This window comes from Felis catus, chromosome B3, assembly GCF_018350175.1.
Source record: "Felis catus isolate Fca126 chromosome B3, F.catus_Fca126_mat1.0, whole genome shotgun sequence".
Lineage (NCBI taxonomy): Eukaryota > Metazoa > Chordata > Mammalia > Carnivora > Felidae > Felis > Felis catus.
Genome location: NC_058373.1, coordinates 1310544 through 1323425, shown reverse-complemented (window position 1 = coordinate 1323425; position 12882 = coordinate 1310544). Strand labels below are relative to the sequence as shown.

Below are 12882 nucleotides of genomic sequence, written 5' to 3'. Positions count from 1 at the left end.
AGAACAGAGGGGGCCCCGAAGTCGGGGGGCGAGGGGGAGCCTCTCTGAGGAGGTGGCTTTAGGGTGGATGCCTAAAAGGTAAGAGAGATGGGCTCTTGCTAAGGGCGTCGCAGCGAGGGAGGGCCTGGAGAAAGGCTGGTCTGTTCTGACTGTTTGGCCAGAGTACCGAGCCCCACAGGGAACAGTGGGTGGGGAACGGAGTACGCAGGCTGAGCGCTGGTGGCCTGGACCTTATTCTAGGGGCGCTGGGCAGCGTGCACAGGTCGTAGGTGGGGAGGCGGCCACACTGGTACCAGGGGACGGTGGACAGACAGGCGGCAGGAAGGGACCGGGAGGTCAGGCCGGGCCCTTCCATCAGACACGGGTGCACGGATCAGAGTAGTGGTCATGGAAGAGGCGGGGTGACTCGGGGGCGCATCCAGAAGGTGGCTTGGACAGTGCCTGCTGGTGGGCGGTCCGAGGGAGGCCAAAAGGGGGTGACCCGGGGCTGGCGCCTGCTGATGGACAGAGAGAGGCCAGAAGGGGGTGAAGGGTGACCCCCGGGTTTTGGGAAGGGGGCGCGCACACACGCACGTGCACAAGATTGGTAGACGGGAGGGAGGGTGAGCAGACATTTAACAGGCTGTAGGAACGTGTTCTCATCACGCGGGTCTGTGCACATTTCAGCGGCAGGAACCCGGTTGACAGTGCTGTGTGGTCACGGCCACTGCCCGGCTCCGGAACCGTCTCATCTTCCCACTCGGGAGCTCGGTCCCTGTCCAGCAGGACCCCCGATCTCCCCGCCCCCCACACCCCTCCTCCGTGCCCACCCCTGCGTCCCCCCTTGCCCCCCTTTCCCCCCTCCTACCACTGCGCCCCTCCCCCCCGCACCCCCCACTGCGTCCACTCCTGTCCCCGCGCCCACCTGTGTCCCCCCTCCCCCGTCCTCCCCGACGCCGACTACCGTGTTCCTCCCATGCACTGCACCCCCCGCACCCACCCCTGCATCCATCACCGTGACCGTGCCTGTCACAGGGACCACACGCTTGTTCTGTGATGGCTGTGGCCCACGTGGCGCCGTGTCACCAAGGCTCCTTCCTGGGTGTGGCCCCCGTGCTTCTCTGGTCACCTGCCCCCAACCCTGGCTCGCAGCCAGGTTTTCACTGTTGTGAGCACTGTTGCCCGAACGTGGGTGTGCAAGGACCTGCCTGAGAGGGGTCTCCCGGTCTTCTGGGGGTGGGTGGGGGGCTCCCCGTGCCTGACACGGTCTGATGGTCTTGGGGGGGGCTCCCCGTGCCTGACACGGTCTCCTGGTCTTGGGGGGGGCTCCCCGTGCCTGACACGGTCTCCTGGTCTTGGGGGGGGCTCCCCGCGCCTGACACGGTCTCCTGGTCTTGGGGGGGATCCCCATGCCTGACACAGTCTCCTGGTCTTCGGGGGGCTCCCCGCGCCTGACACGGTCTCGTGATCTTCCAGGGAGGCGGGTCGCATCCCTGCAAGCAGATGACTGGATCAGACACTGATTCTAGTTCCAATTTTTTGGAAGAGTCGCCCTGCCGGTTTCCACAGGGGCCCCACCGTTTCACATTCCCGCCAGTAATTTCTTCACGTCCTTGCCAACGCTTGTTATTTTGTTTGTTTTTTATAAAAATAATAGGGGCCCCTGGGTGGCTCCGTGGGTCTGACTCTTGATTTCCGCTCAGGGTCTGGATCACAAGGTTGGTGAGTTGGGGGCCGAGTGGGGCTCTGTGCTGAGTGTAGAGCCTGCTTGGGATTCTCTCTCTCTGTCCCCCCCCTCCACTCGCGCTCTCTCTCCTTTTCTCTCTTTCTCTCTCAAATAAACATTAAAAAAAATGAAAAAAAAATAATAGCCTTTCTAGTGGGTGTGAAGAGATGCTCGCGGTGGCTTCGACTAACGAGAGAAGACCGGTTCGGCTTGGATACTAGGCCTGGGCGTCCCAGGGGGTCAGGCACACAGTATGTGTCAGTCTGGAGCACGGAAGAGAGGAGCGAAGAGGCAACACTTCCTGGGTGACGGTCTGCCCCGCCCGGGGAGGGGGCGGTTACCGGGAGGAAGGAGAGCAGATTGGTCCTGCAGTGAGGCTGGGGACAGTGATCCCTGGGGAGGAAGAGCCAGGGGCACGAGGAGAAGAGGGAGCTGCATGAGAAGGGGTGGTTCCCTGTAAAAGGAGGGCCTCAGCGGCCTGGGGCCCCAGCGGGGGTGCCGGGGGCTTGAGACACAATGGCAGGTGTTCACTGTGGCCGCTGAGGTTCTTGTCCTCAGAGATGGTGACTCAACCCCGCATTCCTCACCTGCAGGGCAGGGGAGCCTGAAAACACATCGTTTTCAGTGGAGGATGGCCTTAGACACTGCCAGTGTCTCCTCTGATGCTGGTTTAGTTGGCTCTGCAGGTGTCCAGTTATCTAGAAGGGTACGTCATTCAGGGCTCGCACCGGCCACACGTAAGAGGAAACAGATCTACCAGTGGCTTAACTACACTGGAATTCATTTTTCACAAATGACAGGAATCCTGAAGAAGTCTATTCAGGACCAGCACAGCTGTGTCTGGGGTTTTGTTCGTTTTTTGGCTCTCTGCTGTGTCAGTCTTAATGTGTGAGTTTTATCCTCATGGTTGCAAAATGGCTGCTCCTCTTCCAGCCATCACTTTCACATTCCAGGCTGGGCACAGGCATAGGCCGGCTGAGTGGGCTTCGTTTTCCCTGAGGCCTCACACAGTAGACTTCTGTTTGCATCTCACCGGCCGACACGTTCACCTGGTCACTTCTAGCTGCAGTGGAGTTGGGAGGGATTTTAAGTTGGACACCTTGTCGTGCTGAACAAAATCAGCGTTCTGTTACTGACATGGAATTTTGAGGGAAGGAAAGAACGGGTGCTGGTTGAGCCACCAGCACAGTCTCCTGAGGGAGAAGGAGATGGCAGGCGGGGCCAGCAGAGAAGGGACACCCGGGGTGCTCATTACAAAGCCGAAATGTCACGTCAGGAATTTTTAAGCGGGGCTTGAACCGTTTTCACCTCCTTCTCGACTCAGCAAATATTTCAAACATCTCTTTCTTTACAAATGCCCAACTCGTGAGACCGTAACATTTCCCTTTACTTATAAATAATCCTTTCTGGCTGCTTAGGGGGAAAAAAAAAAAAAGGAGCAGGATAAGTTAAAAATACATAATTACCCAAAGACGGCGTTAATTGTACTTCCAGATCCCAGCAGGGACCTCCATCCTGGAGAATTCATGAATGCCTGACCCGGAGAACTGTAATGAGAAAAAATGTCACTGGAGACCAACATTTTGAATTATTGATTAGAAGGCGGTTTCTAGGCTCTTTCCGTTTAATTACCCAGAAGAGGTGAAGCAGAGAGAGAGAGAGAGAGAGAGAGAGAGAGAGAAAAGACAGAGATTTGAAGGAGCCGGGGGTTTGGAAACTGCCGTGTGGTACCCCCTTTGTGTAAAGCTGTATAGCTGTGGGGCCGCGGGCCCAGGTTCCAAGAAAGGGGGCTTGGCAGAGGGGGCGAAAGAATGAGTGATGAGGACCCGGCTGGGACAAGAACACCAGGTCTGTCCTGCCGAGTGAGCAGGCTGGGTGCCCGGCTGGTGGCCGCGAGCTTCCCTCACACGCTCCTGAGACCAGGACCTTAGCCAGGCACCTGCAGCCCCGCTGTCCTGAGGATTTGCTGGGCTGCCCAAAAGAAATAGCAGAGAAGCCTCTTGGGACTCAGATCCTGCTGGGGTGCAAAGGGATCAAGATTTTGAGAGGAAGAGGGCAGATCGAGGCCGCCTATGTTTGGGGGGGGGGGCGTCTACGAAATGAGAGCCCGCCGGCAAGGTGCGCACTGCTGACCGAGCCCAGAGCGGCCCTAGTGAGCTTGTCACAACTTGCTGTCCGGACTGGCAGTGCCCTCTGCCTCGCCCTCTGTGACCTTCCCTGGGGCCGACCCCGTTGCCCATCGGGCATTGTTGGCGGTCCCTGTTCAGCCGTTATCGCTCCGACGTTGCCGCTCCCTCCAGGAGGACCCGCCCTCCCTTCCCTGCCCTGGACCGAGGCCTCGGGCACCCAGTCTCAAGCTTCTGATACCGCGTTCTCAGCCTTTAACACTTTACGTGTTGATTCACGGACGACATAAAGCAGCATCCTAACCACTGGTAGGTGTAGGGGTGCAGTGGCTGCTGTGTGAGCACGTTGCTGTGTGACTGTCTGCCCCAGCCACCTGCAGAGTGCGGCTTGTCTTTTTTTTTTTTTTTTTAACATTTATTTTTGAGACAGAGAGAGAGAGAGCATGAACAGGGGAGGGGCAGAGAGAGAGGGAGACCCAGAATCCGAAACAGGCTCCAGGCTCTGAGCTGTCAGCACAGAACCCAATGCGGGGCTCGAACTCACAGACCTTGAGATCATGACCTGAGCCAAAGTCAGACGCTCAACTGACTGAGCCCCCAGGCGCCCCTCCAAAATATATTTCTTTTTTTTTTTTTTTTAAATCTTTATTTATTTTTGGGAGAGAGACAGAGTGTGAGCAGGGGAGGGTCAGAGAGAGAGGAAGACACAGAATCCGAAGCAGGCTCCAGGCTCTGACCTGTCGGCACAGAACCCAATGTGGGGCTCGAACTCACCAACCGCGAGATCACGACCTGAGCCGAAGTCGGAAGCCGAACCGACTGAGCCGCCCAGGCGCCCCAGAGCTCACTCGTCTTGCTGGACTGGAGCTCCGACCCCCACTCTGGGCTCCCGCAACAACCATGACCTTGCCGTGACCTTGACGAGGCCAGGTCCATCACTTTCGCGGGGCCACACGCCGCGGTCTCTGACGCGGACTTCCTTTGCTCAGGGGTCCTCGGTGCTGCCCCGGGTGCAGCGTCTCCCCGTCTCCGAGGCTCAGCGACACGCCCGTGCGTGGGCCACACGGTCCTTTCCGCCGCCGCTGGAGCCGGAACCGCCACGGCGCGTTCCGCAGCCACCGTTGTACGTTCCCGCCCACAGCGGACACGGCTTCCGGTTCCGCCCCGCCCCGGCAGTGCGTGTTGTTTGCCGCTTTGGGACGGGGGCCGCCCCGGGGGCTGCCGGGTGGCGTCTCTGGTGGTTTTGATGTGCATTTCCCAGAGGTTCGCGTGTGGAGCGTTACTGAGGCTGCCGGACTTCGTGATGAGACACTCGCCCGGGAGGCCAGCGGCTCATCCCGCGAGCGTCCCTCGAGGCTGGGAGTCCTGGGGCGGGGCCGGCCCGTGGTCAGCTCCTCAGACCCCCCCCCCCCACCTCCAGCCCCGCGAGGCACCTTACAGTCCCCGTGTTACAGGTGAGAGGCTCAGAGAAGTCCGGTGACCTGCTGGAGGTCACACGGCCGCTGTGGGTTGAGCCGGGAGCCTTGCTCTCGGCACCCGGGTCCGCGGCAGCTGCCGCTTGGGGGTGGGCACCACCCAGCAAGCCTGCTTCAGAGCGGACGGAGGGCGGCCCTGGTCCTGCTCCAACCGACTGGCCTCCCGTCCCGGGATTTGCTGTCCTGGCCTCTCTCCTTGTCTGGGCCCATTCGGGCCCGAGACCCTCACTCCAGTTGGTACATGAGGTCGCACCATTAGCCCCCTGTTGAGAGTTTAAATCACTCCGTAGGAGTCTGCCTTGGCATCCATTCGGTGTGGCCGAGCAGCCCGCGGGGCCTTGACCTGGCACGTCCCCCCCTCCCTCCCACAGGTCCCAACAGGTACACACCCTAATAACCGCCAGGGGGCCTTGACTTCGCACCAGCTGCTCCCGCAGGTGCGCACTCTAATAGCCCACAGGGTCCCAAGTGGGTGTGGGTTCCTGAGGTGGTTTCCCCCCCGCGCTCCTGGTGGGGCACAGCCTCTCCTGCCCCCCAGCTCACTCCCCTTGTGTGGCCCCTTAGAGAAAACCCCTCAGGGCGCAGCCAAACCCTGCTCTTTTCAGTGCAAGCCAGCCAGCCATGCGCCTGCCGGGAGTCCCAGAAGCACCCTGTCCGTGGACCCTAATCAGGGCGTGTGCCCGGGTCAGGCTGCTCCTGCCCGGTCCGCACCCCGTCCTGACTCCCCGTGGGGCCCCTCCAGGCGGGGTGCTTCCTCCAGACCTGTGAGTCATTCTCTTCCCTGCTTCACCTTCCCTGGTGGTCCCTCAGCCGTGCCTCCCCAGCAGACACCCCGCCCGCACTCGACGGGTGCTCACGAAGTCCAGCACCCCTGTGTTCGGCCAGGCTGGCCTTTGGGATGCCGAGCCGGACTCCCCACCTCATCCAGCCTGATTCTTCCCTCATTTTTATCCTCCGAATTCAGGACGCATCCCGTGCTAGCAGGATGTGCTATGTGACCGTTGTGAATTTAGGCCATTTTCACCCCAGAGCTGGCCCCTTCCACACTCCGGCCTTCCGTGGGGACGTCCATCCCACCCCCACGCCCTCCATGCGATTCCGCAGCTGGGACTGGGTCCCCGACCCCAGACCATGTGTCTGCCCACCCGCCGTGGGTACTGGTCCCGTGGTGGCCCAGGGACCCTCTCAGCCAGGGGGAGCCTGGCGGACTGTGCGGAAGCAGATGGTGCTGGAATGTGGTGGGGCTCCCCTCCAGGGCAGGGGAGGAGAGAGCAGGCTTGGACGCGGGGCTGGGTATTATTCCCACACCGAGATGTGCCAGGTGCCTCCTGAGAGCCCTGGGCAGGGCGAGCGGCCTGCAGCCAGATGGGCCCCGAGGCCACCAGCCTGCCGCGCGTCCTGGCTGGGGAGGAAGGCATGCGGCGGAGGGGCCCGGAGGGAGGGTGGACAGCCGGCCCGAGCATCTGGTCTCCCTCCCTCCGCCCCTCCTGCACTGTTATCTCAAAGCCCTCTTTACAGACTCGTGTCCCTGAGGGTCCCGGCATCTCGTGCCCCAGGCCCAGCACTAAGCTGGGGTTCCCGGGCCCCACCGCCCGGGAAGTCTGGTCCCGCAGGCAGACGCACTGGAGATGGGACACACCATCCACCGACAGGTGTGAACTTTGCTGCCGGGACGCCCTGAAGAAGCAGGACGGGAGGGGGCGAAGGGATTCCGAGCAGACTTGCTGAGGCGCCCAGGCCGCGGCCAGGAGGACGCATGGGTGCCGAGTGGGGGCAGAGAGAGGACCCGCGTCCCAGGCCACGGAGCGGAGTGTGTGTGGTCAGGAAGGGGCAGGGGGGCGGGGTGCAGGGGCCTCCGCTGACTCTGAGATAGATGCAGGGGGGTGGGCGCCCGGCAGGCTCGTTCCGCTGCAGGAGGCACGTTTTCCGGCACAGACGGGGAGGGTGGCTGGTGACGATGGCCGTGGTCCCCGTGCTCTGTGGTGGCGGTGTGGGGGCGGGCTCCACGGGCTCCCGGGTCCCCCCAGGGAAGAAGGGGCCAGGCCACCGTGCGGACCCGCAGAGGGGGGCCGGGGCTGCTCGGGCAGCACAGAGGGGGTGCCAGCAGCCCCACGCGCACCCCGATTCCCACGCTCATCAGCGCCCCCACTTTATGGTCAGGCTGGCCGCGAGGCCGGCGATGGAACGGGGTGGAGAGCCGCAGCGTCTCTCCTGCCTTGCCTTTCACCTGCAGGGCTGTCCCGTGCCGTCACTGGTCTACAGTCTTCCTCATGCCGCCTGGTGTGACCCTCCCGCATCTCCAGCCGCCGTTTCTGGTCGTGCTCCCTGGCAGCAGGCCACAAACTCGCTTCCCAGCACACAGTGCCAGGCTCTCACTGCCTCAGGGCCCTTGCACATGCTAGGCCGTCTGCTTGGAGTTTCTGTCCCCTCCTCAGCCTTCTGGTCGGATCTCAGATGTCAACCCCCCGCCCCCCGCTTCCACACAGATCGCGTGTGCTCATTTCCCACCACAGGTGACCGCGTGCCTGTCTTTGCGATGGTTCAGGTTGGGCATCCCCACGAGGCCTCCCGGAGGGCAGAGTGGGGTCTGTCTTGCTCGTGGCCGCGTCTGCAGCACTCGGCACGGGTCTGCACAGAGCCGGTGCTCAGAAGTAGGTATTTCTGCGACTCCGTGAAAGGCCGGGGCGGACGCTCGTAGGCCTGACCAAGCTCGCTTTCTGGCTCGCTTCCCCCAGAAGGCCCTGTGTGCACTTCCCGCCCAGAAGGCGGGTCTCTGTCGTGAAACCAGCTTTGCCGCTTTGCCTGGGACGGAAGCAGATGCCACCCGGTCCCTACGCGCGGCTTCTGGCCGGCAGCTTGTCGCCCGCGAGCGCCTGAGTTGGTCTGTGACCCTCAGCACCTGCCCACGCGGTGGGCTCAAGCCCGGGGAGGGTGGCCCCGTGGGGTTAAGCTCTGTCCCCACAGCACTGGGTCATTTGGTGATGTGCCCTTTCCTCCCCGCTCCCCCTCGGCCCCCAAATAAGCCACTTGACTTATTGACTTATTAGCCATGTTGACTAAGTAAACATTAAAAAATTAAAAAAAAAAAAGAATTCGATACTTTTTAAAAATGTTTTACTTATTTTTGAGAAAGAGCAAGTGGGGGAGGGGCAGAGAGAGAGGGAGACACAGAATGAGAAGCAGGCTCCAGGCTCCGAGCCGTCAGCACAGAGCCCGACGCGGGGCTCAAACCCACGAACCATAAAATCATGACCTGAGCCAAAGTCAGATGTTTAATCAACTGAGCCACCCAGACACCCTCACTACTATTTTTTTAATGTTTAATTTTTTTTGAGAGAGAGAGAGAGAGAGAGAGAGAGAGCACAAGCAGGGGAGGGGCAGAGAGAGAGAGAGGGAGACACAATCCGAAGCAGGTTCCAGGCTCCGAGCTGTCAGCACAGAGCCTAAAGTGGGGCTCGAACTCACAGACTGTGAGATCATGACCTGAGCTGAAGTCGGACGCTTAACTGACTGAGCCACCCAGGTGCCCCTAGGAATTAGGAACTTTTGTGTTCATTTTATAGATGGGGACGTGGAGACACAGCAGAGAGGTAAAGTGATGTGCCCAATGCTGAACAGCTGGTCAGCTGTAGCCCCGCCTGCTGCTCAGGGCTCTGTTCTTTCTGTCACTGGGCCCCCGAGGCTGTGGGTGACGGGTCTGCACCATGCGGGTGACCGTGTGAAGACTGGGCTGCGTGCGAGGCCCAGCCTGTGAAGGGTGAACTCACACCCAACACCACTGGCCCTTAGAGGTCAGACGGTCAGGCGTAGATGCCCACACACAAGTGCCCAGAGACTCGTGCAGACCCACGAATGCCACTGTGTGCACACTTAGACCCCACGGGCAGGAACGTGCACACCTGTTAGCAGTGACCACGGTTCTCGACAAAAACCAAACAGCGGGACACGTTCGCACACGTGAGCTCAGAGGACCTGGAAGCTTCCTCAGGTCTGGCCCAGCCTCCTGCTCCTGAACTGTTCAGACACCCAAACCAGCACGGAACGAGGCCTTGTCTGCTCGGAAAGGGCACGCCCCCCAGCCATCGAGTGAGTGCTGGGGACCCTGGGGTAATGACAGGCTTCTCAAAATGGGAAGGTCGAGTTTTCTTTTTGACAGAGGTTGAAAAGTGCACAGTAGAACTGATAGGCCCCTTTCTGTCTCATGATTATGTGTGTCGTGATACAACCACTCCAATGTTTGGCTGCTGGTCCCCTCGGTCGAAGCTCTGAGAGTCCGGCAGAATTGTAATACGGTGGCAGGCGTCACGCCGTGGCTTGTGACAGTCCCTGTGCTCAGCTGTTGTGCTGAGCAGGTGCACATGGGCCAGAATCCAGGAGGAGGGCCGTGGGCTCCGTGGGGCTGTCACGGAGCCCCAGGACGAGGAGGCTGGAGCCTGGGGGCTTAGGTGGGTGTTCAGTCCCCACCATTTCCCCTCCGGAAGCACAGTCCACACAGGAACAGCCCTGCGTGGCTTCATCTCCGTGAGTTAGCGCCGTTCCTGCCACGGAGGAATCACAGGGAATTGAACTCTAAATTGTGCGGTGTGCAGGAAGAATGGACGTTGAGGTCATTCTGCCCGGACGTCTTAAATTCTGGAGTCGTCAGAGTCTGATGAGTCCGGCTCTCACACGGACTCAGCGCAAGGTGGGTGCTGAATGACGGTGATTGTGCCCGGAGCGGTACTGGGAGGGCGCGAGCTGAACATCAGCACCGCCGAAGGGGCTCAGCCAGCAGGATACGGCTCTAGGACGTCCTGTGCTGCTCTGTCTCTAGAACTTTGGACTTCTGCGTTCCTTAAGACACTTGGTTTGGTTTTTGTTTTTGTTTTTTTTTCCATCAAGAAATCTCTTAGTTGGGACGCTTCTGGTTGCAAGTTCAAGACGTCAGTGGGAACCGTGAGGCCAAGGGAGATGGTTTATAAGCCAGGAGAAATTAGGTGTGTTCCCCATCCTCCTCTCAAAGGGCTGCCAAGACGCCGCCCCGGCCTTCCGGACGCCAGATGTCCTTCGCTCCGGGAGAGGAGAGCATTTTTTTAAAGTCCGTTTCATTGAGGGCGCCTGGGGGGCTCAGTCGGTTAAGCGTCCAGCTCTCGATTCGGTTCTGGGGACGGCTGTGTCTTTAGGGGGCACGTCGGGAAGGAGCAGGCTTCACTGGGAAACGTAGGATCTGCCGTTTCCGTTGGGAGCGTCTCTGTGCTCAGAAGGAGGATCTGAGCTTGCGTCCGGGTGTTGTTGTGAACGTCTCCGCCCGCTCGCTGCCCCGTCCGCGGCTCCGTGCCCTCGTCTGTGAGTTGGACGCCGTAGACCGTGTGGAAGGGATTGGACACGGGCGTGTGAATCCGGGCGCTATTTGAACGGCGCACGCACTGCTCAGCGTGGGCGTCGGCTGGGGGGCTGCCGTGTTGGTCTCGCTGTGGGTGCAGTCACGTGGACCAGGCTCGTGGATGTCACAGCAGGCGCGAGTGCAGGGCAGGGGTCACTGCTCTTGGCTTTAGAGCCTGGGGTCCCAGGAGCGGGCTGTTCACGTTTGTCTGTGTCACGTGTCTATACGTGGGGCGATGTCTTTAAAAGCTGGAAATCCTAACATGCTTGGTTTTTTTTCCCCCGTCTTCTGGCTTCCTCTTACACCTGCTGAGTTCTCTGCTGAGTTTGTGTTTAGCCTGTTACACAGAGTATGAGTGTTAGCTCAGTGGAAATTACTGTGAAAAGCCGAAAAGGGAGAAGAAAACCTTCCACTTGTCCCCCTTGAGGGAGGAGGGATCTTCAGCCCCCAGCCCCCAGGTCCCAGTACCCAGCCCCCAGGTCCTAGCCCCCAGCACCGAGCCCACAGCTCCCAGACCCTAGCACCCAGCCTGCAGCACCCAGCCTGCAGCCCCCAGGTCCCAGCCTCCAGCACCCAGGCCCTCGCACCTAGCCCCCAGCACCCAGCCCCCAGGTCCCAGTCCCCAGCACCCAGGCCCTAGCACCTAGCCCCCAGCACCCAGCCCCCAGGTCCCAGTCCCCAGCACCCAGGCCCTAGCACCTAGCCCCCAGCACCCAGCCCGCAGCCCCCAGGTCTCAGCCCCCAGCACCCAGGCCCTAGCACCTAGCCCCCAGCACCCAGCCCCCAGGTCCCAGTCCCCAGCCCACAGCCCACAGCACCCAGTCCCCAGCACCTAGCTCGGAGACCCCGGCCTTGTGAGGATGTGTGCCCCTCCATGCCCGCCCCTGTCTCAGCCGCGCTCGGCGCCCCGTCCCTGGGCCTTCCGTTCACTTCAGCTGTGACGCCTGTCTACCCACACATGGGCTCCTAACTCGTATCTCACTGGGCAGCCAGCCTTCCTCGGACGCCGGCCTTCTGTGCTCTCGGCAGCAACTGTCAGGCCGTGAACGTGACCCCTCCTGCCGTCCTCTCATTGGAGGCTGGTGCTCCAGGCCGCTGGGGCCGCGCGTGTGCTGGGCCGGGCTGTATCCCGAAATGAGCTCTCCCTGGAGCCGAGGTGGGGGAACAGCCACGTTTTATGAATGGGCCGGAGAGGCACTCGAGGTTTTGCAGGAGGGAGGACCTTGGGCAGGAGAGGGGAAAGGGCTCGGCGGGCCGGGGATTCGGGAGAGCTTGCTCAGGACTCCGGCCACATGGCGCCCGCGGGGGATCCTGGGGGGCCTCGCCCAGACGCCCCCGCGGGCCAGGGCTCCGGCTCCAGCCGCTGTGCGTGCGCGCTGCCCCGTCTCTGCAGCACCGTCTTCGGTCAGCGGCGGCTACTTCCCTGCAGGTTGTGTGTCCCCTCCCACCTCCCCTGTGCAGCCCGCAGCCATGCCTGGGCCCACACAGGTTCAGGAGGCCCTGCCTCCCGGGGCACCAGTCCTGGTGTGATCCCCGTCCTGGCTTAGCTTCTTCTCTGCTTCCTCCAGCCCCTGCTCCTGAGACTTTCCCCTCAGTTAGTCTCCTGCACCCACATCCTGGCTGCAGACTCTGCGAAGTGTTACAAAGACACCTGTCAGACTGCCCACCGTGCTCCCTCCTGCCGTTCAGACGTGCCCACCGTGCTCCCTCCCGCTGTTGAGATGTGCCCACCGTTGAGATGAGCCCACCGTGCTCCTCCCACCGTTCAGATGTGCCCACCGTGCTCCTTCCTGCCATTCAGACATGCCCACCATTGAGACGTGCCCATCGTGCTCCCTTCTGCGGTTCAGACGTGCCCACCGTGCTCCCTCCCGCGGTTCAGACGTGCCCACTGTGCTCCCTCCCGCTGTTGAGATGTGCCCACCGTTGAGACGAGCCCACCATGCTCCTCCCACCATTCAGACGTGCCCACCGTGCTCCCTCCTGCCGTTTAGACATGCCACCATTGAGACGTGCCCACCGTGCTCCCTCCCGCGGTTCAGACGTGCCCACTGTGCTCCCTCCTGCCATTCAGACTTGCCCATGGTGCTCCATCCCACTGTTCAGACGTGCCTACTGTGCTCCCTCCCGCTGTTGAGACTGCCTACTGTGCTCCCTTCCGTGGTTCAGACGTGCCCATTGTGCTCCCTCCCACAGTGCTCCCTCCCACTGTTC

At 61.2% G+C, this 12882-nt stretch overlaps 2 protein-coding genes and 1 long non-coding RNA gene across 5 annotated transcripts in view; 2 read left to right on the top strand and 1 right to left on the bottom strand.

Moving 5' to 3' along the window:
- Positions 1-2465: 2465 nt before the first annotated feature.
- LOC109501122 lies at positions 2466-4745 on the bottom strand. Its single transcript, XR_002159082.3, has 3 exons — positions 4606-4745; positions 3172-3252; positions 2466-2768 (listed from the first exon to the last, which is right to left on the bottom strand). It is a non-coding gene; the product is annotated as an uncharacterized LOC109501122 (long non-coding RNA).
- Positions 4746-5025: 280 nt separating this feature from the next.
- The window catches only part of LOC109500452, a 49918-nt gene continuing 42061 nt past the window's right edge, over positions 5026-12882 (top strand). The window contains exon 1 of one of the 2 annotated variants that reach the window (XR_002742745.2): positions 5026-5285. Coding sequence is in view for 1 of the 2 variants with exons in the window: in XM_023254796.2 (XP_023110564.2) it covers positions 5078-5285 (208 nt within the window). In the remaining variant the exon portion in view is untranslated. The remainder of the gene's footprint in view (positions 5286-12882) is intronic. The other variant, XM_023254796.2, reaches the window with a different exon arrangement.
- On the top strand, positions 5292-8384 carry LOC111560765. 2 transcript variants are annotated; one of them, XR_006598714.1, is made up of 3 exons: positions 5292-5743; positions 5912-6958; positions 7540-8384. XR_006598714.1 is itself a non-coding variant. In XM_023254797.2 (2 exons), exons 1-2 carry the CDS (start codon positions 6205-6207, stop codon positions 7590-7592), a joined length of 807 nt encoding a protein of 268 aa, XP_023110565.2. In that variant the 5' UTR covers positions 6038-6204; the 3' UTR covers positions 7593-8384. The 2 variants fall into 2 exon arrangements, 1 of the variants encoding a protein (XP_023110565.2); XM_023254797.2 differs by lacking the exon at positions 5292-5743 and having other exon boundaries at positions 6038-6958.

Excerpts from the sequence above, each read along its gene's own strand:
- LOC111560765 (XM_023254797.2), top strand. The coding sequence starts at position 6,205 with ATGCCGAGCCGGACTCCCCACCTCATCCAGCCTGATTCTTCCCTCATT. Across the intron at positions 6,959-7,539 it reads GACACACCATCCACCGACAG|GGCTGTCCCGTGCCGTCACT; the intron begins GTGTGAACTTTG and ends TTTCACCTGCAG.